Source organism: Diadema antillarum, unplaced genomic scaffold, assembly GCF_040938485.1.
Source record: "Diadema antillarum isolate AM-2024a unplaced genomic scaffold, OU_Dant_1.0 seq00000365_RagTag, whole genome shotgun sequence".
NCBI classification, from domain to species: Eukaryota; Metazoa; Echinodermata; class Echinoidea; order Diadematoida; family Diadematidae; genus Diadema; species Diadema antillarum.
In genome coordinates this window covers 614,235-642,188 of record NW_027271366.1, presented here as the reverse complement: position 1 = coordinate 642,188, position 27,954 = coordinate 614,235, and the positions used below count along the sequence as shown (strand labels likewise).

The 27,954-nt window shown below is 38.3% G+C and overlaps 1 protein-coding gene across 1 annotated transcript; it reads right to left on the bottom strand.

The window, feature by feature from the left end:
* Positions 1-15,529: 15,529 nt before the first annotated feature.
* On the bottom strand, positions 15,530-26,982 carry LOC139731206 (uncharacterized). Its single transcript, XM_071642088.1, has 2 exons — positions 26,899-26,982; positions 15,530-18,846 (listed from the first exon to the last, which is right to left on the bottom strand). Exons 1-2 carry the CDS (start codon positions 26,909-26,911, stop codon positions 15,560-15,562), a joined length of 3,300 nt encoding a protein of 1,099 aa, XP_071498189.1. The 5' UTR covers positions 26,912-26,982; the 3' UTR covers positions 15,530-15,559.
* Positions 26,983-27,954: the final 972 nt, after the last annotated feature.

The following is a 27,954-nucleotide window of genomic DNA, read 5'->3' as shown; positions in this document are numbered from 1 at the left end:
AGGTGAGACTACCTCCCTGGTTACAATCAGCCTGCTGACTGGATCATTGAGAAAGCAGCTGTCGTATTACGTAAGAGTATGATAAGGATATCTGCCTGTGGCAGACCATTCAAAGTGAACTCAATTTTCTCTATCCTTTCTAAAGTTTTCAATTTTATATTCTATTGAGAAATTCTATGGTCATCCATTTTACATTTCGAACGAAAAAAATCGACCCGTAAATAACGAAAATACAGGAATAAGAAGGAGAGCATTGCCAGTTTGCCGGTGCTGACAATGTGCTATTTGGCAGTGAGTTACAACGGGGAGGTGAGACTACCTCCCTGGTTACAATCAGCCTGCTGACTGGATCATTGAGAAAGAGAGAGAGAGGGAGAGAGAGAGGGAGAGGGGGGGGGGGGGGAGCGAGAGGGAGAGAGGGAGGGAGAGGGGGGAGAGATGGGGGAGGGAGAAGGGGAGAGCAAAATGGAATGACAATAGTTCCGGTCACTACAGTACAGGCATGCTCTGTCTGCATACGCTGAATGTCTACACTCACACACACACACGTACACACACACACGCACCATGGAGCTACATGGCCCATGCCAAAACCAAAACAATCTCCTCCTCTCGCGGTGCCCCCCCCCCCCCCTCCTGTGGCGCTGTGGCGATGACTGATGCTTAGATTAGGCCAGGGTCAAGAAACAGGTGTTTTATATCTTTGACTTTAAGTCATTGATTGCCAAGATATGCACTGGCATTATTTACTGGGGTGTAGCCTCTTCAAACGAGAGATTTGCGTCATGTACTAGAATAGCAGCACTTGACATCTATGTTGCTGGTTACCAAAATGCTGATTAGAATACCATACACAGTAAGAACATGCTTGAATCCTGCAAAATATATATAATTATTTCTCTTCAACAGTATTTCGTTTTGAAAGGTAAAGAACCTCATGCAGTCTCCATTTGTGGACATCTAAAAACAAACAAAAAATCCATCTGAAAGCAATCTTCTTAAATGATTAAAAGCTTTAGAAAAGAATGAGTCCTCAGTGAAAATGTCTTTCATGAACAAATCTCTGTGATATACACGTGTACTATTCTTTTATATCTTAAACTAGAAAAGAAAAAACATGCTCTATGCTATTTCCCTTCAGATTCACCAACTGTTACTTTGTGAAATTTTCTCTTTTTAAGCACTTCAACGTGCAGTTTTTTTTTTCGAACATGTCACATATTTTCCTCCATCTGATGAAGAAAGGCAAAGTTCACTTTCCTTTTGTTGCCCCCCCCCCCCCCCCCCATAAAAACAAAAACAAAAGACATTCCAATCTGACAGGATTAAAATGTTGGCGTTTGGGCTTCAAAGGAAATAACAGGATCAATTTCCATGAACTACTAGTATGCGGCTTGTAACTGTGAGTCTCAAAGGCATGGTATAGTTTTGGTTGAGATGGAGATTCAGACTATAACTCTTTGCAAGCAAATGAAAACAACTTATGAAATATGAAAGAGCATCAAATTCTTAGAGTAATTTGAAGTTTGTTTGATTAAAGTTCTTGGTTTTGAAACGGTCGAGAAATTTTTTTAAAAAGTGACACAGAATGATAATAATTAGAAGTGGGTGCCACCTTTATTAGGACCTCTTTGTTTTGGTACATCTCAGCCTTTTCAAAACCAATTTTAACAAATAAATTTGGAATTTGTTTACTCTTTAATATTTCATAACAGGGTTCTCATTATTTTACAAAATCTCCATCTCAGCCCCCATTTCAACCAAAAGTAGGCCATCCCTCATCCCTTTAATGCTGCCATCAAAATTGGAAGTAGATCTACATCAAATCATATTGTAAGATAATGCTCTTTGCCAAGTAGTGTTGTGCACATTTTGATATCAGGTCTTGTTTTACTTCATCACTAAGGGAAAAAAAGAAAAAAAAAAGATTAGAAAAGAAGCATTTAATCCGGATTAGTAGAAATGTCTAATATATACACATGTCTTTTATATATTCAACTTCTATAATAGTTCTGAAAGCACATTGTGATTATATTTGAGAAGTTTAGATGGATGCATTCCACATGTAAGTTCAGGTTCTGATGACATCCTTCATACGGAATCTGGATGCGGACCGGATAGCCTGGCAGGGTTGTTTCTGGAGAGAGACAGAGAGAGAGAGAGAGAGAGAGAGAGAAAGAATGGTGTATCTGTCTTTACTTGATGAGGAAAGTGACATGGGCATTTTAATCTTTGGTGAAGACACAGTGACATATAGGCTAATAAAGACATACGGTCACTTGATTTCCTCTATATGTAGTGTTTCCTTGAAACTGTAAAGTATATTATTTGATACAGTAGATCCTAATTGTAGCAATTTAACCGTGAGTACACGATGAAATATAAAATGTAGGAAACTTTCATGATCCAAATATCCAATTCTTTCCATTAAGCTTTTTATTCCATTCAGAAGAATTTCAAGGTAGTGCTTGCCTGATACTGCAACTGGATACATTCAACACTTTCGTGCATATAATGTCCCTGTGACCTTTCACATCAATACCCTCATAACTAATCAAAGTCAAATTGCTTAGAGGTTATGGTAACTTTGCCATCCGAAGGTAAATATAATGTCATGGTAGCAATGCTCTACAGTCAATAAAAATCAGGGTTTCCCTGTAATTTACAATCAGCAGCAAAATCACAACAATAACTAAAATGCTACTTGTACAAGGCTCAGCAGGTAATCATCTCTTCTGTATAAAACCAAAGTTGAAGATGATCTGCTGAGTAAATGTTAAGTTATTGCAAAATGAGAATAGGACAGATGTGCGTGTGAATGGATGACTGCAACAACATAAAAACTCCTGCAACCATCTTTGACAGAGGCTAAAAAAAAAAAAAAAAAAAAAAATCAGCGTTAATTCATGTAAATCTTCGTTGTTGGAGTGATTGACTACATGCATATGCAGTACTGCATTCATTTAGCAAAGCATGCGTTAATTTTCTGCCCAATGAACGATCGACAGTCAAAAATTTGGTCAAGATGTCAAAGGCTTGACAAAATATTCCAACATATTTGGGGTTTACATTTTACATGTATTATTGCTTACCTCCCACATTTCCTTTCGAAATAGAGTGCAGGATGCACAGATTAGAAGTTGGTAGTCAGGACATCTGTCTCTTTCTTTTTTTTTCTCTCTCTCTCTTGTCCGTAGTTGGCTGTGGTTTGCAGGGTCCATTTTGTCCACTTTGTGCTAATTCTGGTCGAAAATACAATTAACAAAAACTTAAATAAGTTATCATTTTTATGAGTGAAACAGGATAATCATACTGCAACATAAACAAACACATTCATCATGAATTAGAATTAATCATCACGATCTCATGAATCCCTTAGAATGAGATTTTGGATCTTCAGGTCACTGTCAACATTAATTTGTCTTACATGTAATACATTAATCATGTCATTGTTATTATCATCTTTGATGCTCTAAAGCCATATCTCACTGAAAATGAATTATGTAAGATGGAAGTCATCTTGACACCTGTAATTCCTGTACACAAATATTTGATTGTATCATGCTCTCATTTGTATGTGGATTAGGATATGATTTCCTTGCATAAATCGATTTGTATTCATGAGATGATATTCCTAATTTCAAATCGATGACACTTACTTCTGAGCTGGAAATGGCATTCACATCGCAGTCAAGACATCTTTCTATCTCCCCCTCACTCTAGTGGATGTGATCTCAAACTCAGCATGTCCATTTGTTGGTGACACCTTGATAAAAATAAAGAACAATACATCACAGCATATCACCCTTACGTCATACTTAACGCAACATAATAACAATGGAAAGTTAATTGATCTGTGACTACAGACGTATTTTCATTTGTGCACACATTAAACACTTGTGCCAATTGACATGGTTGAGAAATATTTCATTACATATAATATCTTACTTGACTACATTTATGTTTGATTTTTATATGATCTCATCTTCAGTAGATAGAATACCGTTCTTTCATATGATCCTCTACAATAGAACATGCAATGAATTTACAAGAAAACAAGAATACACATTCGATCATAGATTTGCTCCCCTTATTATATAAATGGAGATACACGTGTATAAGATTATTCTCCTCTCTTTGTTTGCAAAGTATTTGTACACCGCATTGTAATGCAACTGTCAAAGTGAAAACATGCTTGTTACAATTTATTCAAATGGAATAGGAATATTTGATACTCAATGTATTTAGATTTGGCATTATTTTCAACTGGGCACCGAAGTGATACATTTGATAATCAAACACTTAGTAAGTTAGCATTTAAAAGATATTTCAAATTAGACCGCTATTTAAGACATTTAACGTTTCTTACCTTCTGGTTGTTCTGCACTTTGTTGCAGGTAGAAAGAGCTCAGTCTTTACAATTAGATTTTGGCAAGTCAGGATAGGCATATGTCTCTCTCTTTGGTGAAGTTTGAAGACAAGACTCAGTCTGTCCACTTGTTGGTACATCTAGCTGAAAACAGAAATCAACATGACTCAAATAATTTTTTTCATCTTTAAAGCAGAGCATTATAAGCTAAAAGTGAACAAAAAATAAAATCAATTTGAAATTTGATTGTTTTGAAAAGGCATCTTGACATTGACATAATTTTCTTTGTTCCCCATGCAAATCAATTATAACTAAAAATATATCTCTTTCATTAAGATGATATTTTTTTTTTAGCTTTTTAAAAAGTTAAAAAAGAATAAGATATTTAGGTTTCAGTGAGTCGGTATAAATGATCCATTAAAAAGTAATATTTACATTTTTTTTTCAAATGAACCTTTATTCTTTGAGACATTAACATAAGAACTTGGTACTTATGAGTAAAGACATTTCTAAATAGTTTCTCTTTGACTAGATCTATTTGTAAACTAGAAGAGTACATGTAAATGATTCACAGATTAGGAGAGGTTGGCAGTCAGGACTGAACACTTTCTCTCTCTCTCTCTCTTTCAGGCATATTCGAATGGCAAGATCACTTGGTTGTAGACTCGCTTTTATATAAAACACCTAGGCCTAAATCCTAGACTCTTTTTCAGAACCCACAGGTCTACAAATACCAGAAAGAGTGGAATCAACCTTTAAGCCTCTGCTCTAGAGACTAATATTAGTCTAGATAATTCACGTTAGAGCTAATGTTAGGATCTTCTAATGTTAGATCTAACATGAACTTTTTGATCAAAGTTAGCCTACATATATAGTATAATTATTATGCATAGATTTTAGAACCTCTAGATGCCTAAACTTTGGTCTAGCTAGGCCTAGTAAGCTGGGTCTTAACAACAAAACTGCCTAGATATGAGTAGTAGATTACTAGAAACCTCTAACGTTAGGTAGAATCAGTGGCCCAGATCTTGACTAAGGTTAGACCTAGATCCTAATTCCAGACGCCAGCTATTTATGCTTCAGACCCCGGCCCTAGATTTTATATTGTAGGTCTAGTATATTACTATTAGACTCTAAACGTTGGTAGATCTACATCTACATCTTCTGTATAGTCTACAGCCCCTTGCCCTGGACCTGGCTGTAGCCCTACAAATAGAAATACATCTAACCAGCGCAGTAACGTTAGTAGTAGTGGACCTGTACTGTCCACGTTATACAACTGCTAATGTGCTAACGTTAGGTGTTAAGTTCATTGTGATTATACTACTAGTATCATAGGGCCTAGCCCGATTGAATTGTTTTGGCATAATAACAGGCGTAGCTAGCCGTACATTCTAGCACTATTTTCGTCGTTAGAGTAAACACAACCCCTACTAGCTAGAATGTCTAACACTAACGTTAGTAATAACAGTTAGAGAGAGTGTATTACCGTTAGATAGATTAGACCTAACAGTAGACGAGGATTCAGTCCAACTGCATGTGATGAGGCCATAAATTACAAACCTAGATCGAACTAACAAGACACCTAAATCTAGACGTAGACCTAATGTTTGTTAGGCCTCTTTTCGCACCGTGTCAAGACGTGCTTTACGGAATAATCGCTGTTCCACTAACAAGCACCGCCGGCACGGTCGGGTGGCGGCCCGGGGGTTGGTTGGCATGCCCGCGCCCACGGGATCGGTGCGAAATACAGTACCGGTAATTAAAGACATCGGCCTAACGTAGTACTAGCGCTTGAACCTTGATATTAACCAAGTCTCAGATCAAAGTTGTATATCTAACTAATAGATCAAAACAGATTTTTAAGTTCCGTTATGCAGTGCAATAAGGAACTATGTATTTATTTACTAAGTTACTTACATTCGAAGGAAACAGTCCCTTTTCCAGTCACCACGCTTCCAACTCAACGACCGAAACATGCAGCTCTCGCGCGAGAGATTTTACCTGTATGTAGCTAGATCGTAGGGGTAGACGTACGCACACATATTAAGTATTAGCGCGCACACAAGCTGCGCGGGGCTACTGGAAAATGCTCGGAAAATGCATTTTCTGAGTTCCTGCAAGTTCAGAGTTTTGATTAAAAGTAAAGATTTCTTCAAGAAAACTAGAAATAATATTGACACATTCAATTAAAGAAGCACTTGTAGTTTTATAAAACATTAATTTAATTTTGGAAGATCATCTAATTAGCTTGGAAAAGCAAACTTTGCAGAACGTTAATTAATCTGTGAATATTATTTCGAGAAAACAACACCCAAACATTTGAGAGCCCCATATATGGCTGTACAAAATGACTTTTTAAATTGCTAAGGAAACACATTTAAATTGCAATTTCATTAAAAGGGACAATTGAAACTCATGATCTTTCAAATATCAATTGAATGCAAGCAAAAAATAAAAATCGTGATTTTTGACATGCTTCTGAATTTTGTGCTAAAAATGACATTTTTCGGCAAAAACGCGCGTGACATCCGGCCGTACGCTATTCCTTAGTATTTTTGCAAGACTTTCAGTATGAGAACGGAGCATTAACAAAAAATGCCGTCGAATCCTTATCTAGAGCCTTTTTTTAGGTTTGGCTGGTCTACTATATATATAATTATATATATATATGAAGTGGCGTACGGTGGGTCGAAACATGGGGGGAACCATAAAGTGATTTTGACTGTCTGTATGCTTGTGCGTGTGTACGTGAGCAATAATGGGACTACAATACATTACGGAATGTGATACATTCAACAACGCAGTCATTGAGCAACATTGTAAGTTTTCCTTACATGGATTATGGAATGACGGTGTGAAACGATCGACAAATTATATACTGTCAGCAACATAAGGTGAATGGCACAACAATAAAATGCGAGGGAGCGAAGCGAGCGAGCTTGAAAATTTTGATATTCTACAGTTCCAAAACTGGAGTTTTAATTGTAGCTGTATATTTCGCTTTGGAAATAAATGGGGGCGCATCGAGCGCAACTGCTGGCAATTATTGGCAGCAACATTAGGAGAATGGCATAACGATTCAATGCGAGCGAGCGAAGCGAGCAAGCTTGAAAATTTTGACATTATACAGTCCCAAAGCTGGGGTTTGTAGCTATATCATTCACTTTGGAAATTAATGGGGTGGCGCATCGGGCGCAACTGCTGGCAATTACTGGCAGCAACATTAGGAGAATGGGATAACGATTCAATGCGAGCGAGCAAAGCGAGCGCGCTTGAGAATTTTGACATTTTACAGTCCCAAAACTCCCGTTTGTAGCTATACCTTTCGCTTTGGAAATTAAGGGGGGGGGGCATCGGGCGCAACTGCTCGCAATTACTGGCAGCAACGTTAGGAGAGTGGCATAACGATTCAATGCGAGCGAGCGAAGCGAGCGAGCTTGAAAATTTTGACATGTTACAGTCCAAAAGCTCCCGTTTGTAACTATACCTTTCGCTTTGGAAATTGAGGGGGGTGGGGCATCGGGCGCAACTGCTGGCAATTACTGGCAGCAACATTAGGAGAGTGGCATAACGATTCAATGCGAGCGAGCGAAGCGAGTGAGCTTGAAAATTTTGACATTTTACAGTCCCAAAACTCCCGTTTGCAGCTATATTTAATTTTCGCTTTGGAAATTAAGGGGTGGGGGCATCGGGTGCAACTACTGGCAATTACTGTCAGCAACATTAGAAGAATGGCATAACGATTCAATGCGAGCGAGCGAAGCGAGCGATCTTGAAAATTTTGACATTCTAGAGTCCAACAACTGCCGTCGTAGCTATGTTTTTCGCTTTAGAAATTATGGGGGAGGCGCACCGGGCTCAACTGCTGGATGCGAGCGAGCGAAGCGAGCGAGCTTGAAAATTTTGACATTTTACAGTTCAAAAGCTGCCGTTTGTAGCCATATTTTTTCCCTTTTATTCATATATATACATACTTATTTCATTTTCTTTGTTTATTCATTTATTTTTATCATTATTGTTATTTATTTTTATTTTTATTTATTTATTTTTTCTTTTTTTTTTGGGGGGGGGGGGGCAAAAGTGCGTTTTGCCCCCCCCCCCCCCCACTTTTTGGATTTGGGGGGGGGGGCGGCCGCCCCCCCCCCCCCACTTCCGGCGCCTATGCTCCCAGAATATGATATCTTTACACAATTCAGGTTTCAGACCTTGCAATCCCCTAAAACAGTGTTGAATCAATCCCTAGACTAGAGTGGTAAAGAACTGTGAAGTATTCTTGCAGAGAAAAAAAAAAAAAATCCTGCACAAATAAAGATTGCACTTTCTTGAATACGTAATACAAAAATCGTGCAGCTTGTGTTTGGTAGAAAATTAACACAATATTACGATGCCCACATCACAATCATGCAACAAGAAGTAATTTGGTCATCAGCAATGCATTTCAACTGCCGCAAATGTATAAGTGTCTTTGATGTAGACTACACATCTACAAACTGGTGCTGAAATAATCCTCAAACCCGAGTTGGAGGAGGAGTTGCACGTCTAAAATCTTTCCCAACTCGGGTCTGGGGATTATTTCGACACCGTTTTCTAGATAAGGGTAGTCTGAATTCCAGACCCTTTGCCAATTAGATCAATTTTGCCACTCGTGTATAGATTCAAAGGAGTACTTTCTTCTGTTATAGGTCAATGTTTGTACAAGGGATTAACTGTGCAGATAAGAAGCTTGGCTGGTGAGACAAAACGGTGTCGAAAACCCTAGCAAAGCATTGTTTTACTCGGGTTGCCTTAGACGGACTGTATTCCTAATGTCCAGTCAGTACATGCATATGTACTGTTCCATGAAGATACCTTGAACGATTTCCAAGATATGGAGAAAAAAGGTGCAATTTTTACATTTTGCTTGATCTTTGACCCCATGACCCCAAACTCTCACTGGAGAATCTTTATTGGGAAATACATGTATACACAAAGTTTCAAGAAAATAACATCAAGCATTGCATAAATATGGGGGAAATAGTGAAATCTTGAGCATTTGACCTTGACCTTTGGCCTTGAGCATCTGCATCAAAAAAAAAAATGATAGGCACAACTCCCCCCCCCCCCTCATCCTATACCTGCCAAGTTTTATTAGGATACCTCAGACAGTTTTTTAGTTATGCTGTCTACACAATTGACGAAAGGACGGACGGACGGACGGACGGACGGAAGGACGACATACCGAAAACATAATGCCTCCGGCAACACTTCGAGTTTTTTAAAATGGCCGAGCTTTCAAAAAACGAAGTCGTCCCTATAGGGATCCGACTTTTAGGATCCCTTTGTTTCGAGTTGTTTTCGATACAAAAAATGGTAACAAAAACTGAATGTTAGGAAAAAAGTATAAAAGCGTTCTTTACAGTTCGTGCACATGTCGATGCAAAGTAAATGAGGAATGGATTTAGCTTTATCGAGCGGTGGCTATTTGTACGAGTTACGAGTTAAGTAAATGTTATTGTGAAACCACAAGATGAGAACGTTATAGGCCTAAATGAACATGTACTGGCTACGAGGGATTAGGGACACTACATGAACATATATTGTGCATACATAACTTACACTGAAATCCTGAAATGTCCTGTCTTATACTGGAAGGACTTATAAGTCGAATTTAAAAAAAGAGCAAAAACTGAACGACCTATACAGTGTAATTGTAAATTATACAAACAATAGATAATCATGTGTATGCACAGACACACACACACCCACATACACAGATACATAAACTTTATATTATATTGTTAAAACAATGTATAAATTTACATGTATTATAGATATATAATATCCATATATATCATATTTAATTGAACACACATACATGTACGTGTATATGAAGAGTGATCTCAAAATGGGGATAACGCAATTCTAAAACATTGTGATAAGTAAGCAAGACATCAAATCGTCTCAAAGGAAAACAAATGGAGTTTGATTGTGTTGCGATAAAACTTATAATAATAATAGTAATAATAATAATAATAATAATAATAATATATATATATATATATATGTTTATAGAAATTGCATATGTACTGTATGCGCCGAATATTTTGCGAGGTATTCATTTTCGCGAATTTTGCGAGTCAGGTGCTATTCGCGAAATTAAAGACACGCGAAAATATTGACTCTAAGCCCGATGTGAATGTGACGTATGCGTGTTCACTTCTCCATTCAGTACAGGACTCCACGATCGCAAATTTAACCACGCGAAATCGTCGGAAATTCCATATTCGCGAAAATTTAGACTCGCGAAATACATGGCGTATTCAGTATATACCAGTAATCACATGTAGTACATTGTATTAGCATCCAAATATAGGTTCATATGTCATATATATATATATATATATATATACAACTGTATAAATAAATCACGTATGTATAATCTGTGATGTATACATATGTATTATATACACATACAAACTTTTTATACATTACATGTACAACAAAGAAATCACATCAAATAATAAAATTTAGCAGACGATACATCATTTAATTACAATACAGTTGTATCTTCAAGACATTCACGAGTTCTTGTTCAAATGAAACAAACCAAATGCGATCCACAGATGGACAACAGCTCAATAAGCCAGTTTGGAGTTACCTTATTGGCACATTGATACAAGTGATCTTTTTTTTCTCACTTGGTTAAGCTTTCACTTATTTTCAAAGCTTCATAATGCACAAGTTGCCCAGCAAAACAGTTTATGGGCCATTCTCAGATTAAGTGTTCAATTCCATGTGAGTAAAACCGAAAAATCAACCACAAAGAAATACATTCAAAGATGTGTTTTCGGAAACTTCAAAACCGGTCAAATACGAAACAAAAAGTGGAACATTCTAAATGATGGCCATTCATTGAGTAAAAATGAATTGAAATAGAGCATCATATATGATTTTTTATCACCAATCAGATACGTTACCACAAATTTACATGTTGAAATGGACTCCTAACTCTGAATTAAATTTATTGTTTTGATCCAATTTCTGTTCAGGAAAAGACATCTGTCCCCCTAAAGATATTGGGGTTTTTCAAGAGATAGAGATGTTGTCATCCCTTGCTAATTGGTAGAAATTATTTCTGTGTGGTAGGTTGAAATATGCTTTTTGCTGGAATGAAATATAACCTTAAGATTCACTTTGTATTTTTAACAAATTTCGCTTACAAATAAAGTTTCGAATCCCACAAATCATGCAAAGGGAACGATCCGATCTGGAATTTCCACAGGAAACAAATATGAATTGCTTTCGTGGGGAAATAACTATTGAAAAACATCGAATCACCTTTGGTAACGTATCTGGTAAAATATAAGTAATAATTTTAGTTGTGTATGATTTAATAAATATCACCTGTTTAATTATTTACCTCATGAATTGATGTAAAAATGAATGATGTAAGCCCAAATTAACCATTTTAAACATTGTACGTAATATTTAAACTATGAAATGTAGTGGAAAAGAGCCCTAAATGTGAAAGCTGAGTTCTTCATTCACAGAATATTCTCATCTTGCGTCTGAATGTATTTATCCATCTGACTATAAATATTCATTAGGTCTTGATGGATAATGCAAACAAGGTTTAAAAAATATATTTTTGCAGGCACTTAGAAGGAAGTAGGTAAGTCTCTATGGCCTCGATATGCTAAACAGTTGTTTGACCTATGGTAACGTATTCGGCTCATCCCTTTTAATGAAAATGAATAAATAATTGTTCAACTTATCAATGAATCTTGAGTAGTTCTTCATATGTTGAAAAACACTAGAATAAATATGCAACAGAACACTGAAACTTTTCTCGGAAGCGTTTCATAAACTACGTTTTACTCTTTCAAAGTTTGGTAACGTATCTGGCGTACCGTAAATGAATCTGTCGGTGACGTTACAGAGCAATTTCTACTGAATATTCTTCATTTGAACATAACTTTATTTTTTTATGAAAGCGTCATTCTATGCAGAATTGTTTTATGAACACTTTGTTTTACATAACATTATTTGTCACCGTGGGTGCCCTGAATTATACGTAACGTATCTGCTAAATCTGAAAAGTAAAAAATTAATATGCTGAATCTTAGCTTCGTCTTGTAAAATAATTGTTCAAGTTGTTGCGTAGAATATGAAAGTGGCTGGGTTTTATAGAATAGAAGTTTGGAGTTTATGAGCACACAACGATTTGTTTGTAAAAACATTTACAATTTCTTTTCAGCATTTTGATTATGTGGTAACGTATCTGTCGGAAAACTTGGCATTAAGTTGTGAGACACTGACGCACAAAGAAAAATTATGTGGAAGTATTGCTCTTTTTCACCTCTTTGTCCTTTTGGTGTAAGAATATAATCCTGAGGTCCCAAAAAACGAAGCATGTAATGTGTAGGGATGAATTTTGACCAGATTTGATCCCCAGAAAGCACAAGACCAATGAGCAAAATTCGGTCACGTATCTGGGGTAACGTATCTGTGGTAACGTATATGGTCGATCATATTATTATGAGAGCGATATCTACCAAATATTTCTCACTTGTACTAAACTTTAATGTTGAATCGATGCGTCATTCCGAGGAGTAATGTATAATATACAATTTGTCTGACATTGCAATATCTGTCGCAGTGGGTGGCGTGAAAAGTATGTAACGTATCTGTCCAAATAAAAGTGTAGAAAACCGATATTTCAAACATTGTACCGTATTCTCAATAAAGAGCTGTTGCACAAAAAATCTAAGTACTTGCAGTGTATGAAGTATATCCTCAGGGTTTCACATACACAGGGTCATTGCATAGTCTTGTTATTTTCGCAATGCTGTAACACTAAAGAAACTGGTAACGTATCTGGCGGTGAATTTGGCGACAGGTTTCAAAAGGCTATAAAAAAGAAGTCAATAAAAATTTTGGAACTTTTTGAGTTTTGTGATTAGCACATATGATATGCTCATCGTCCATGAAAATGATATTTGGAAAGTGTGTCTGTGGACGGAGAGGAGCAATAAAACATAATTCTGAAATAGCCGGCGACACTGCGTTTTGGGGGTCTTAACGAAGTTTAACAGCAAAATTTTATACAAAAAGGCAGACAACCGCATTTGATCGTGTTTATTTTTAACAAATAAAGTCCTCGTGATATATTATAAACATTCAAATAGTATCTAATAGGTTTCAGGAAACCGCAAACTGTCATGGAATGTCGGCGACACCAAAATTCCGTATTTGAACGCTTTTACTGAGAATGGGCCTTATGGAAATGGTTAAACAAAGAAGGAACCTGCCTACGGACTAGGTAATCAGAATGGTCCATCACATAGGCCTATACTTGGGGAAGTTTGATGGTCCGTCAATATACGTAGGCCTAGAGGAGTATCTACAATGTATTTCAATATCTTGCATTGAAAGTATTGACAAAAACATTATATAAACTCTACTCAATACCAGGCTTGTTGTTAGGCGTATGTGGTCACAAGCAGCCTTTGTAAGGATTACGGAATAAGCTTTTCATCACAGATGCTTATCCTACCACAAATTAGAAAAACAACATGTCGATTGGCACAATTCTGTTCATGTGTAAAGTGAAACTCGGAACTGGCATATTGCTTTATACAAGTGAACTCAGTATACATGTATAAACAAGATCAAGGCATTTTTTTAATCAGATATTTTTATATATCAGTAGTCATTAAACAAAACACACGCAGAAAAGGAAATAAATTCATTGAGACCGGAGAAATTAGTTTGTTATATCAGGTTTTTCGTTTATATTAGATCTTTTTAAATATCAATTTGGCAATAGATTTATTATGTGAACACACCTGCTAATAGGAATTTTTTTTTCAAAACACAAGGTGCGTTTCTGATCGTCTTTTATTCATTTCGCTTATTTTAAATGGGCTCATCTCTGCGTTTGTCTGAATACAAAAGTGCAAGTACATTGTGTATGAAAATATGTGTTTGTGTGTGTACACGTGTGTGTAGTACATGCACCTGACGTATGTGTTCACAAACATTTCTTCCACTATCATTTGCAAATCGTCATAATATACGTGTAGCTTATTGATATTTCAATGGAAGACATATCCTGTTTCCTTTTGCGGTTACAGCTCGTTATTCCGAAGGTGCGTTATTCCGAAGGCTCTTTAGTCCGAAGATTCGTTATTCCGAAGGTTCATTGTTCCGAATTTCATTTCCGGATTAACGAATCTTCGGAATAACGAACCTTCCGAATAACGCCACAAATTTTCGGATTATAAACGAACCCTTTTTCATTTTTGGATTAACAAGCCTCTAGGTATAGGTAATTTCTGTGTTTCGGATTAACGACCAAAGGATCGGAATAACGAACCCTCGGAATAGCGAACCTTCGGAGTAACGAACAGCACCCTCCTTTTGCATATTTACAGTGCAGGGTTGAATTGTGATTCCTTTCAAAATTAGCTTTTCCTCTATCTGTATCCAATCCATTTGACCTTTGACTTTAAAATTTGTGACCTTCGTCCTTTGGCCAAATACTTTAGTAGATAATTGCTGTTGGATAATACATGTATACACTAAGTTCCAAGAAAATACCATTAGGCATTGCATGGGGGAAAAAGTAAAATTTTGAGGAGTTTGCCTTGATGCGAGACCTCATGACCCCCAAATTTCAAACAGAATCACTTGTCAGGCATATGTACTAAGTTCCACGAATATACCTTGAACCATTTACGAAATATGGAGAAAAATGTGAAATTTTGGCATTTCACTTGACTTTGGACCTAATGACCAGAAACTTTCGATAGAAAAGTTTTATGAAGTAATAAGTGCTAAGTTAAATTAAAAAAAAAAAAAAAAACACCTAAGACATTGCACAGATATGGGGGAAATAGATAAATTTTGAGCATTTGACATTGACCTTCAACCTTTGACCTTGAACAAGTGCACCCAAAACGTCGTTTATTCATACATATACATGCCAGGTTTCATTAGATACTTTTTTTAAGTTATGCTGTCCACAAAATTAATTACGGAAGGACGGACGGACAAACTGAAAACATGATGCCTCCCGGCGACACTTCCTGTAGGATGCATTGACAGAAGTTTGCATCTTTGGACAAGGATGTAATACCAATAGCACTTTGTCTGGTACAAAAACAAACCCAATGATGACTGTGGAAAACATTGCACATCGTATTGCTACTTGGCAAGACTAGCATGCTCTCTCTTGTGCCTCGCCAATTTCTTTTTCTTTTTGAAGTTTTTGTGACATATATCACAAATGTACATTTTCTTTTTCTTTTTCACTTTGTCGTCAGCTTTTTCAGGAATAACTTGCATGGACTTATGAGAACTTTGATGTCTGGCTAGCCCGTTTTTTGAGGAAAAAGTCCTTTCACAATGTCTACATCTGAATGATTTTGCACAACCATTATCAGTAATGTGCTGGTTAAGGGCTTCATTTGAGGTAAACAGCTGATCACATTTCTCACATGTAAGAACGTCTTCCTTGTGGATTTTCATATGTCTCTTTAGGACTACCTTCTCACTAAAGCCTTTATCACAGATAGGACACTCAAACGGCTTTAGTCCCTGATGTTTCCTTTCATGTCGCTGCAGATTTGCTTTCGTAGACAATACTTTGCCACAGTCCCCACACACGAAACATTTCTTAACGGCATGGCACATCTGCTTGTGCTGCAGCAGCTTTTCTTCCTTCCTGTATGACACACTGCACATGTCACACTTAAACATCTTGTCCTGGTGCGCTCGAACATGAACCTCAAGATTTGCTGCTTGAGTGAATTTTCGATTGCAAATGTTGCAGACGTATAATTTGTCACCCTGGTGCATCCGCTCATGGTATCGAAGATATCCCAGCTGCTTGAAGGTCTTACCACAGACTTTGCAGGAGAAGGGTTTCCATGACTCCACATTAGCCCTGCCTTCAGCTCCCTTTATTCCGTGTGTGCTCTCATGCTTCTGGAGATTGCCCTTGTCATTGAAACCTCTGCCACACACGAGACACTTGTAAGGCTTCAAACCCAAATGGATGATTTCATGCCTCTTCAGGTTGCTCATCTCTTTGAAAGATTTCTCACAGTGCTTGCATTGGAATGGCCGTTCACCCGTGTGCTTCCTGCGATGAATTTCTAACCTTCCGAGTGAGAAGTACGATTTTGTGCATTCACAGCACTGGTAGCGGGTCTTAGGAGCACCATCTCCATGGACCATAAGCTTATGCTCTGTTAGGATTGGCCGGCGACTGTAGGACTTCTCGCAGAGGTTACACGCAAATGGCTTCCTCTCCTGGTGGCTTTTGCGGTGCCGCTGGAGATTAGAGTTTGACTTGTACATCTTCCCACACATTTCACAAGCAAAGGGCTTCACCTTCACTTCCTTTAACTCAGGGGCTAGTACACTTGTACAGGAATTCTCCTTGGTAAATGCAACGTTGCCATTGCCAGCTGTATTGGTGACATCCCGTACTGACAGTTCAGTCGCTTTTACCACTTCGATAACACTTTTTTTGTCATCTGCTGTAGTTTGTTGGCTGCTTGTCACATCTTTGGCTGACAACTCATGATGACCAAAGTTTAACCCTTGATCCGCAGGGAAGGATTCAGTTCCTGCTTTCACATAATTGTCAATGGTCGGTACCAAAACTTGCTCCCTTGGTCCATGGCAATTGCCATTACTGTGTCGAAGAAGATATAACTTTTTTGTGAAACCCTTTCCACATTTTTGACACACAAACGATTTTTCACCCCGGTGCATTTTGGCATGACGCCGCCAGCTGGCATAGTAGGCGAATTTTTTGAAGCACACGTCACATTTATAGGGTAGCTCACCACTGTGTGTCCTCTCATGTGCCCTAAGAGTAGATCTCTGTGTGAACTTGGCTCCACATTCCTTACACTGGTTGGCCTCGATGGTATCACCTTCCTTGTGGTCCTCCCTCCAGTGAGACCGCAAATGAAGCTTTAGCTCTGTCAGGGTACCGAACCTCTCTGCACACTTGTTACACGGGTGAACCTTCTCACGAGTATGAATGGTTTCATGTGTTCTCAGTGTACCAAGAGTTGCAAAACGCTTTCCACAGCTAAGGCAAGGAAAGGGGCGACTGTCAGAGTGGACTTTCTCATGGTTGAGCAGGTTATATTTTTCCACAAATCCTTTATTGCATATCGAACACTTGTACAGCTTTTGACCAAGGTGGACAGACTTGTGTCTTTCAAGCCCGTGCTTTCTCAGAAACTTTTTGTGGCAGAGGTTGCATTCATATGTCTTTTCTGAACTGTGCGCTAATTGATGACGCAACAACCCATGCTTGGTCATGAAGGTCTTGCCACAGTGGCTGCAGTAGAAGGGCTTTTCATAAGTATGGCTCCGTAGGTGTACACTCAGTTTGAATTTGGTTGGAAACAACTGGTCGCAGAACTTGCATCTAAATTGCTTAGCACTGAGCTGTTCAGTGTGGTTATTCATATGAGCATTCAGTGACTTTTTGTGCTTGAATATTTTGCCACAAGTTGTGCATTCATGCTTTGCACTGCGATGGCTGCGCATATGGCGATACAAGTTTGAAGACTTTGAATATGTTCTCCCGCACTGTTCACAACAAAACTTTTTGATGTCTGAAATTTTCTTGGGTTTACTTTGTGCAGCTTGCAAATCTTCTCGATCAATGTTACGATTGATGATAGGCCATGTGATCTGGGGTACTGTCATAACCTTTGCATTTTCTTTAGGTCTTTGATCTTCACTAGGGCTTTCCTTCTTGTCTACAAGGTAAATCTGATTTGTTGGAGTCGTCTCGTGTTGTGTACAAGCCAGCTCACTTACAATCAGCTGAGAATGCACGGGTATGTGGATCTCCATCGCAACTTGTCCTACGATGCCTTCAGGGTGAAGATGAACTGTTGCTACATTACTGTCTTCACAGAGGGAATTCTGCATTTGCATGCTTTCCTGACCATCGCATGAGATCTCATTTGCGACCAGTGACAGGACATTAGCTTCTTTTGGGATCTGTGATAATACCTGCTGAGCAACTAGCACAGGTAGGTCTCCAATTGGCACAGCAGCAGATTCTCGGGAGTCATTTTCTGCATTTCCGGTACATGTTGCTGCTGGTGCATGTTCACTGCTGGCAGACCCTGCAATATCCTCAGGAGTTTTTTGAGGACATGATTCCTGCCGTGATGTAGATGATGGGGAGCTTGCTTTTTGTGAAGAGGTCATTGCTGACTGCTTTTCAGTTTTCTCTCCGGCGCTGATGTCAATTCCAGCATCCGATGGCAGTTGGGTGACCTCAGTCACAGCAATGATGCCTCCCTCTGTTGATAGGGTCACCACCTGGCTCGAGGCTGCAGCCGATACAGAAGGTGTGGTGCATGACGAGTCTTTCCAGTGCGTTGTTAGGTCAGCACTGGATGGGTACTGCTGTCCACAAAACTGGCATCTGAATGAGGTGATAACCACTCCTAAATGATGAAAGAATAAACACAGATATGAGTACAGCAAGGAGTTACATATTCAACCAATCAACAAATTTACCAATTATGAGACATACCATATTCAAAGAAGAGGGAATATCAGTTATGCAGTAATGTCCAGTAATCAATTTTTCTAACATCTGTTTAAATCCTGCATTTCCATTCAACACCCCACATTCCTAATCAGGAACAAGCTGATACACCATTGGTGCAAATTGATACACTGTACTTTAATATCTAAGAAAAGCCCAAGTCCACACTTTGTTAATCATCTTTGGAAATCCTTTGTGAAGGACTGCAAATACAGTGTATACAGGTGTAGATGATTCAAATGACTGTGTTACATTTAAATTTGTAGAGCATAACATGTCCATTACTGAAAAACTGAAAATACTTGAATATTGCTCATAAAAGTTGTTTTTTTCTTTTTTTCCCCCAGTTCCTCAAGTGGAGGTGAATTCTTTTATGAGTGTTTTTCCATACCTGCGACATGACCATCATGTGAAATGTTCTTATGTAATGGTACATTGTATTCAAATCTGACTTACCAAAGATGTCCATTTCTCTACAAAGTACCATTACTATAGCATATTACTTACACATAGTATAAATGCAGTTGCCATGATCTAATCGGAATGCATAAATAAAGGCACTGTAGACAGAATATCACTCACAAAATTTCCAGGCAAATTTGTCATGCCTTTAAAGGAAAGAGGTGTCGCTTTGAGCGTATCTTGTGTACCTAATGCTGAATACAAAATGAAGCTTTTATGTAAGATACGAAGAGTTTGTTCGCAAAAACCGATAAGTCCATTTCTGAAGACTTTGAAGTACGGTCTCTGTCATAAAGTACAAAATAATACCTTTTAAATGATATATTGGTCACGACATATAAAGGTACATTTTTGAAGTTATGGTCAAAGAAGCAAAAATGTTTGTATTATTCTCTTTATTTTTCTTGACCTTTAATCGCGAATATCTCCATTTGGCAAATATGGACTTATCGGTTTTTCTGAACAAACTCTTCATATCTATCTTACTGATACACTTACAAACAATGTAGCCATGTGCGTGGCTTATTAGTTTCAACTCGTTCACAGGAGGCATTGAATTTAATGTGTACGATGTACATATGTATGAATAAGTAGAAGAAAAAAAAATAGACCACAGTGATCTAACCATTCCCCCCCCCCCCCCCAAATAAGGCAGCAAGTACTGATATGTGCGCCACATTCACAATTTTAGAGCATGTGCAAGTTATGGTACATGTGCATGATATCAAAATGAATAATGTACTAAATTGTGAGATACAGCCCATTAAACTCTTTTTATTTTAATGCATTAACTCACCAAATATAAAACAAAGAAAGTATCGCTGCTTGTGCATTATATTCTTGAATGACATGACACACTGTATGTTTCAAAACAGATATTTTCCACAATTTTTGCTCTCATCACTCATGCTACACTTTTGGGATAGATCACGTGAGGTCGCTTAGACGCACCGGCGTAGCCAGGATATGATCTTTGGGGGGCGGTTACTATGTGAGGGAGCGAAGCGACTAAGACTGAGCGAGCGGAGCAAGCAAGAGGGGGAGGGTGGACATGGTGATGTTGTGATGTTGTAAATGGTGCAATTTGTTGCATATTTTTGCGTGTTTTATCAACTTGAAATGGCTACACTTGTTTAAGGTAGCAGGATATTTTTGATGGGGATTATGATTGAACAATTTGCCTTTAAAATGGTAGCAATTAGATAAACTTCTTGTTTTACTTCTTACAATGAATTTCATGAACGCTGTCTGTTAAGCAATCAAACAGAAAAGGCATGCACACGAGGGTGTACATAAGGGATATTTCTCCTCCCACATGAAGGTGATTTTACATTTTCGGACCTGAAATTCAGCGATCTGGTGCAAACTTTTGGGGCAATAGTTGGAATTTTTTCTAGCTCCCAACCCCCCCCCCCCCAAAAAAAAAAAAAAATTAAAAACAATAATGGAAATAATTAGAGCGTCTTTTTTTTTAAGGGAAGTGCTAATAGCAAAATCATGTCATTTAGCTCTTATTCCGCGTGTGCATCATGTGTGTGCGTGTGTGTGTGTGTTTGTGTGTACATATACAAAGTCTAATGAAGTAGAGGGGGAGGGCGTGGGGGCAGATGCTCCCTCCCACTCGACGGTGCTTTCCCATTTTTAAAATTGAAATAAAGCGATCTGAAACACACTTTTTGTGGGAAATTCGGAAATTGTCATTCCCCAAAGTGTACTTAGTCTATAGAGGGGACCAATCAATGGGAGGGTGGCAAGATACCCCTCCCATATTCGAGGGAGATTCTTTTTCTTTCATTTTTAGAACTTAAATTCAACAATATGGCACACACTTCTGTTGAATATCACGAAATTTGTCAATCAGAGAAGTGCAAGTCTGTGGAAGGAGACCTAGCAGGATGATGAGGGAGGGGATAAGCCCTACAATTTTGTATTCCCCCTCCTACACGAGGGAGATTCTGTATTTTCTTACAGTTAAACATTTTGGTGTACACATTTTGTGTGTGGGAGAGTGCTATCCCCACCCTTCCCGTACAAGAGCTTTTCCTTTTTTAAAGTTGAAATTGAGATACCAGTATGCGTATATTAGCTCGAATATTTGGAAAATTATCAAAAAGAAAAAAATGATTGCAAGAACTGAGAGAGGAAAGGGTTGATTAAAAGGGGATATTCCCCTTGTACATGAGGAAACTATTGATTTCTTGGAATGTAAGTGATAAGTCTTACAGTGCACTCAGAATTATTAAGAATCTTAGGGGGGGGGGGACCGCCTCCATCCCCCCCCCCCCCCCTTGCTACGCTGGTGCTTAGACGGAAATTTTATGTAAGGGCGGAATCTTTGGAAATTCAAATTCATGGGTGTTGTGATTTTTTCCCCGATTTTTCTCCTCTTTTTTTTTTTCACGAACCAAAAGTGTGGAGGGGGCTGCATAATGCACAATATAAGTCAGCACTAGCTGTGGTCTTCCTCAAAAGCAGAATGCACAATGGATAGAGTTCTTGTAGTGAACCAGAGGCGAGTGATGTAACAGCACAGTTTACAATCACACAGAGCAAATCTTGCAAGTGTATGTCATTTTGAAAACCACGTAATCACAAACTCAAATCTGCTTAAAGCGTGCTTCTATTCGAGTAACCCGGAACTATCGTTGTTGGCATTGCAGATGTTTGAAAGACTCAAAGTGATATTGCATTTTAGCAGCACCAACAATCAGTAATTTTCATATCATGTTTGATCTTCTTAATGACTGGGTTTTGGGTTTCAGTGTGTTGCATTATTTTACGTTTTTCATCTTCAACACAGGTGTGTATGTACAATGTACAGTGCATACAGTGTGTAAACTCTGAAAGGCCTAATAGTAGGGACTAATCCTGCACTTGTGTATTTATGCACACACATAATCTACAGGTACATGTAGGTGTACACTATGTAGATGTCTACAAACTTCCACAACATCACATTGCACCAAAGTCACAGGTTAAATATTTAACAGCTTATTACCAATCAGAAGATGAAGACCCGTTTTCAGAAGTATTGATAAATTTAGCAAAATTTAGCTTAAATTTACTTCAGGTGCCAGGGATTTCCTTAAATTACACCAAAAGCCCTTCAGCTTTAGGTTCTGAAATTTTATTATTATTTTTTTTAATTTGAACACTTTCAAACAGGAATCAAACAAAATAATAACAAAATATTTTGTTTGAAATTTTGACCCTCTGAGTACAAAAGTAACACCACTGATTGCAAAAAAGGCCATACTAGCAAGTTTTCGCTCAGCGACAGAAGAACCTTCAACGACACGGGTATTATCAGATTTGCGTCCGTCGTAGACAGACTGCTGTCATTACAAAAAGCAGTTTCGCATTTCATGAACGCGAACGCAGGTACGGAGAGTAATCGCCCAGGGATCCTTCTCCCGCGGGAAGTCAGATCACAGCTAAAATCTCAGCACATAGCTTTATTTAGTAGATCTAAGCACGTCCAAATGTCATTGCAGAGGTACATTATGTGAAAAATAGGAAACATCGAATGAAAACTGCCATATGAATACATATAATCATGAATCATGAAACGTATGTTTAATCTTGTGCAATTACAATATTCTATTCAAATCAGCAAAAACCATTCATGCAACACTGACTTAAGCAATAGTGGTTGTAAATCATCATGTGCTGCTTCGCTATTTTCAAATGTTCTTCTAAATCTGACAGACTAATGATCCATGTTTCTGACAAATCTGTGGTTCCAGAGACCATTGCAGACTACAGTAAATTGCTGTAACTGTGAGCTGTGATATTTACATTGAGCGCAAAATACACTTCACGCAGCTTATTTCGACATTATAGATGATGTAAGAGTTTATTTTTCATATCACGCATCTATACTAAGCAACTAGAAAGTGTGGATACTGAGTAAAGTGGATACTGTGTATAGGGTGCTGCACTTGTAAGACAAAAACTGTACTGTAGCTGACCATAATCGTGAAGTATCCCATCAGGCATTGGTTCATTGGATACATCACCCTATCCGAAGCAAGTAGGGAATTCATGCCTGCCGCCCTTGGGTCATTGATTGATAACACCTGTGCACGCGCCCTTCTCCATCGGACCGGCGCTTGCTGATTGGCTGCTCACGCACTCACGGTCTCACTCTGGACGGACGGGGATTTTGCTAAGAACAGTTCTAGATTTCAGGGCCTGAGTGGTCACATTGATGTTACTATAGTAGCTGCTCGATTTTGCGCACGGACCATGGGTTTGCCGTACGCGTTGAGTTTGCAAAAACTCCCTAGTATCTCGTATACGCATATTAGCTGGAATATTTGGGAAATTATTTAAAAAAAAATGATTGGAAGAACTGAGAGAGGAAAGGGTTGATTAAAAGGGGATATTCCCTTTGTTCATGAGGTAACTTTTGATTTCTCGGAATGTAAGTGATAAGTCTTACAGTGCACTCAGAATTATTCAGAATCTTGGGGGGGGGGGATGGGTGACAGCCCCCATGCCCCTCCCCCTTTGCTATGCCGGTGTTTAGACGGGAACTTTATGTAAGGGCGGAATCTATGGAAAATCAAATTCATGGGTGTTGTGATTTTTTTTTCAATTTTTCTTTTTTTTTTTTTTTTTTTTTTTTTTTTCATGAACCGGTTCCGCGGCCCCTGCACAATGCACAATATAAGTCAGCATCAGCTTTGGTCTTCCTCAGAGGCAATTGATGTAACAGCACAGTTTACAATCACACAGAGCAAATCTTGCAAGTGTATGTCATTTTGAAAACCACGTAATCACAAACTCAAATCTGCTTAAAGTGTGCTTCTATTCGAGTAACCCAGACCTATCGTTGTTGGCATTGCAGATGTTTGAAAGACTCAAAGTGATATTGCATTTTATCAGCACCAATAATCAGTAATTTTCATATCATTTTTGAACTCCTTAATGACTGGGTTTTGGGTTTGAGTGTGTTGCATTATTTTACATTTTTCATCTTCAACACAGGTGTGTATATACAGTGTGCAAGCTCTGAAAGGCCTAATGTAGTAGGCACTAATCCTGCACTTGTGTATTTATGCACACACATAATCTACAGGTATGTTTATGTAGGTGTACACTATGTAGATGTCTACAATTCCCACAACATCACATTGCACCAAAGTCACAGGTTAAATATTTAATAACTTATTTCCTATCAGAAGAAGCAGAGCCATTTTCAGAAGTATTGATACTGGTGTCAACTTTTCTGCTGTCGCTTAAAACAACTCATTTTCCGCGCTCGACCACAGAGTACACTGTATGCTACCTGCACAATCTGAAACTAAAGCTTGCTTGCTAACATTATGCAAGATATTGCTCAAGTGAAGTAAACCGAGTTGAAAATTAGTGTACATGTATATGATTATGAAAAGTTGAAAGAAGTCAATCAGAGAAGTTTGTGTGTAAGTCTACATCGTACAATATGCCTACATATCTGTGAGCATTTTCTACAAAAGCTGGGAACTGCATTTTTTTCACAAACTTAACAAGTCTGTAGGCTGCGATCGCTCGCACCGCTGTAAAAGAGAGTAATTTTGATCGAGGACATGAAAGTTGACGTACTGGTACTTTCCGACAACCGATTCGCAATTTCGTTCAAAATAAGCCATTAGCCCAAACTGTTTTAATGTACATGGTGCAAAAGCATCTATTGGGCTAGCCCCGGAGACCGCGCCGCCAGGCGCGGTCCTGGCGGCTTCCCCGCAGTTTCGCTTATGTGAGCTCCCCTATTGCCACATGCGGCGACTTCACAAATAAACAATAACTAAATTTCGATAATGAACACAGTAACAATCAAAATTGAAGTATAGATTACTTCATTGGCTTGGTTCTTCTCACCAATTCATCTGGAAACTGCAAAATTTTCCACATTTTTGAGGAGTAAGCGACCTGCCCCAGTGAGGAGAGCCTTGCTGCCATTTTGAACGTGTATCCACTTGCACGCATCTACGCATGCGTAAATAATGACATCATCGGTAGGGAAGCTCAAGGATATGAATAATGCATAATTACTCAGTGCATAGGTGAAATGAATTATGCATCAAACAGTTCATTTTCAATGTTTGCAATACTGTAGTACAGTACTGTATCATTTTGTATATACAATTACACGGCTGGCTTAGTTACAACTACTAACAGTCTAGTTTATATAGAATTGTGATTTGAATCACGGCATCATGGATGCCATCTTCAGTGAGATAGAGGAAGAGGTGGGGTTTCAGATTTTCCTTGTTTTGTTTTTTTTTTTCCCATCGGCCGCATCGTCGATGTACATTAATACTAGTAACATTGTAAATGAATATTCATGAACTCAGTGTGAAGACCTAATTGATGTGCATGATCAAGACATTATTATCATTATTATTATTATTATTTTGTAAGCGATTCAAGCAGCATTACTGGAACACATTTCTTCGGCGTAGGGTACGGAAAAAAAATTCCAGCAGCATGTTGTTGTTGTTATTTTTTTTTGGCGTGTATCATTAATTTATGAATATTTACGTCTGTAGCAAGTAATACGTAGCCTTTTGTCAAGGCCCTCTCGCTGTATGGTGTGGAGAGCCAGCCGAGTGGGGTAGCGCTGTGCGCTCGGATGGACTAGCTTCGCTCGTCCGTTCGCTCTTCCGTTACAACGAGAGGGCCTTGACAAAAGGCTAGCAATACAGTTCAAGTATTCTGTGCGCTTGTGCAAGTGATTGTGAATTCTGTGAACATCGGTGAGCTGCTTATAAGACATCATTTTGTGCATCACAAGCAATGAAATGCATCAAACAGTCGCCGATGATAGTCATTTAGGTTTCATCGACCCATGTAAGTATTCCTAGTAGTTTCTGTTGAAAAATTAAGGAAATATAGCGCCGCAAAGGCACCCGTTTGTTCAACATGAAGATCTTGAATGGGAGCACGGCGCAGCCGCCACACTGCGTGTGGCGGCTGTCGCAGTTACTATTGGGCCTATAGTTTCTACATCATGTAGCAGGTGGTCGAATTATATTGTATGGGCAGCTTGCATTTCCAGTTCTACTACTAGTAGCAGGGTTCTCTGATTCGGATACTGCCTACCGGTATCATTTGCATGCGCATCCTATGCTGCCTATAATCTTACATTCATGTACAATGTTAATTAATGTAAATTATACTTTAGCTTCAATAAACACGTGATTTACACATGAAATGTCATATATTTATATATCAAAGTTAATGAGCACAGTAAATTTTTTAAGCATGCTCAAAATCTAATTTCTATAATAGAAAACATGCAGCACTGTATGCACCTCGTCAAATGTAAGACCCTGCTACTATTGTAGCAAAGTACACTTACACCAATTTCAGTATATGGGACAATGTATTCTATACTATTGTATGTTCCGACACTATAGCAATGTCGTTTCGAAATAGCTCCCTATCCCGCAGTAACATAACGTAAAAGCTTAATGCATGGTAAAAACTGCATAAATACCTTCTCCGTCCATGGCAACAGTAACTATGCTGCCTCACAAGTGGCAAGTTTGACCATCACGGGAACGGTATTTGGAACTCAGACTGGTCTAACGTTAGACAATTACCACATTTACAATCGGTATCATGCAGCTGGGGCTGCTGGCGAATGTAGTGTCCTGGGATTTCAGTGATACGGCACTGATTTCAGTTGTTGAATGCTGCCCTCAACGACAATATTATGCAAAGCACGCAGAATGTCACATCAAGTCACTTACTCGGCTACTTTTATAGATCGACTTGCAGTTTTCCGAATTAATGTGCTGTTTTGGGTATCAGCAGCTGCTGTTGAGTGCCCCTGTTATATTCACATTATACTGTGAATGGACGAATAACAATAAATTATTCAATTCGATTTTAATCAATGAATAAAAGCACACTGTTTTAGCATAGGCCTAAAGTTATTGCTTTTAGTAGACCAAGAGAGAAAGAAAGCAAAAATAGAGATAAATAAAATAAATAAAAGCCAATAATTTGAGAATGAAGAAAAAGAAGAAAACAAAGTTAAAGAACAGCAAAAGACGCAAACTGAAAATGTCTTGCAGTCCCTACCTTCGTCTTGGGATCTCCCAGGCAGCCGCTAGATTTAAAAACTTTGCATTAAGATAATCGTAAGCAAAGTGAAATTAAATCAAATAAAACCGAAAATCAAACCTTGTGCCTGGAGCAATCCTACAGTTTCAAGGAATTTAGAATGTGAGATTTTAAGAACGGCTTTAACGTTTTTAACTCTCACATAACAGAGAAATTGAAGAGCTGTCAGTTCTCATCAAATGTAGTTACTTTACCTTTGCTGTCTTGATCTATTTTTCTTTTCTTTTTTCAGTGATGAACTGCAATCACCACTCAAATTTCAAGCCAGAAAATAAATCTTACCGGAAAACAATAACACATAATAACTGAATAAACAAATCGAAAGAGAAAGTAATCATGCAAGACGCAAAATCGAACGGAAACGAAGAAAACATGATGACGATGACAAAATGTGGCCAAAGTAAAACTAACACCAGTCATAACT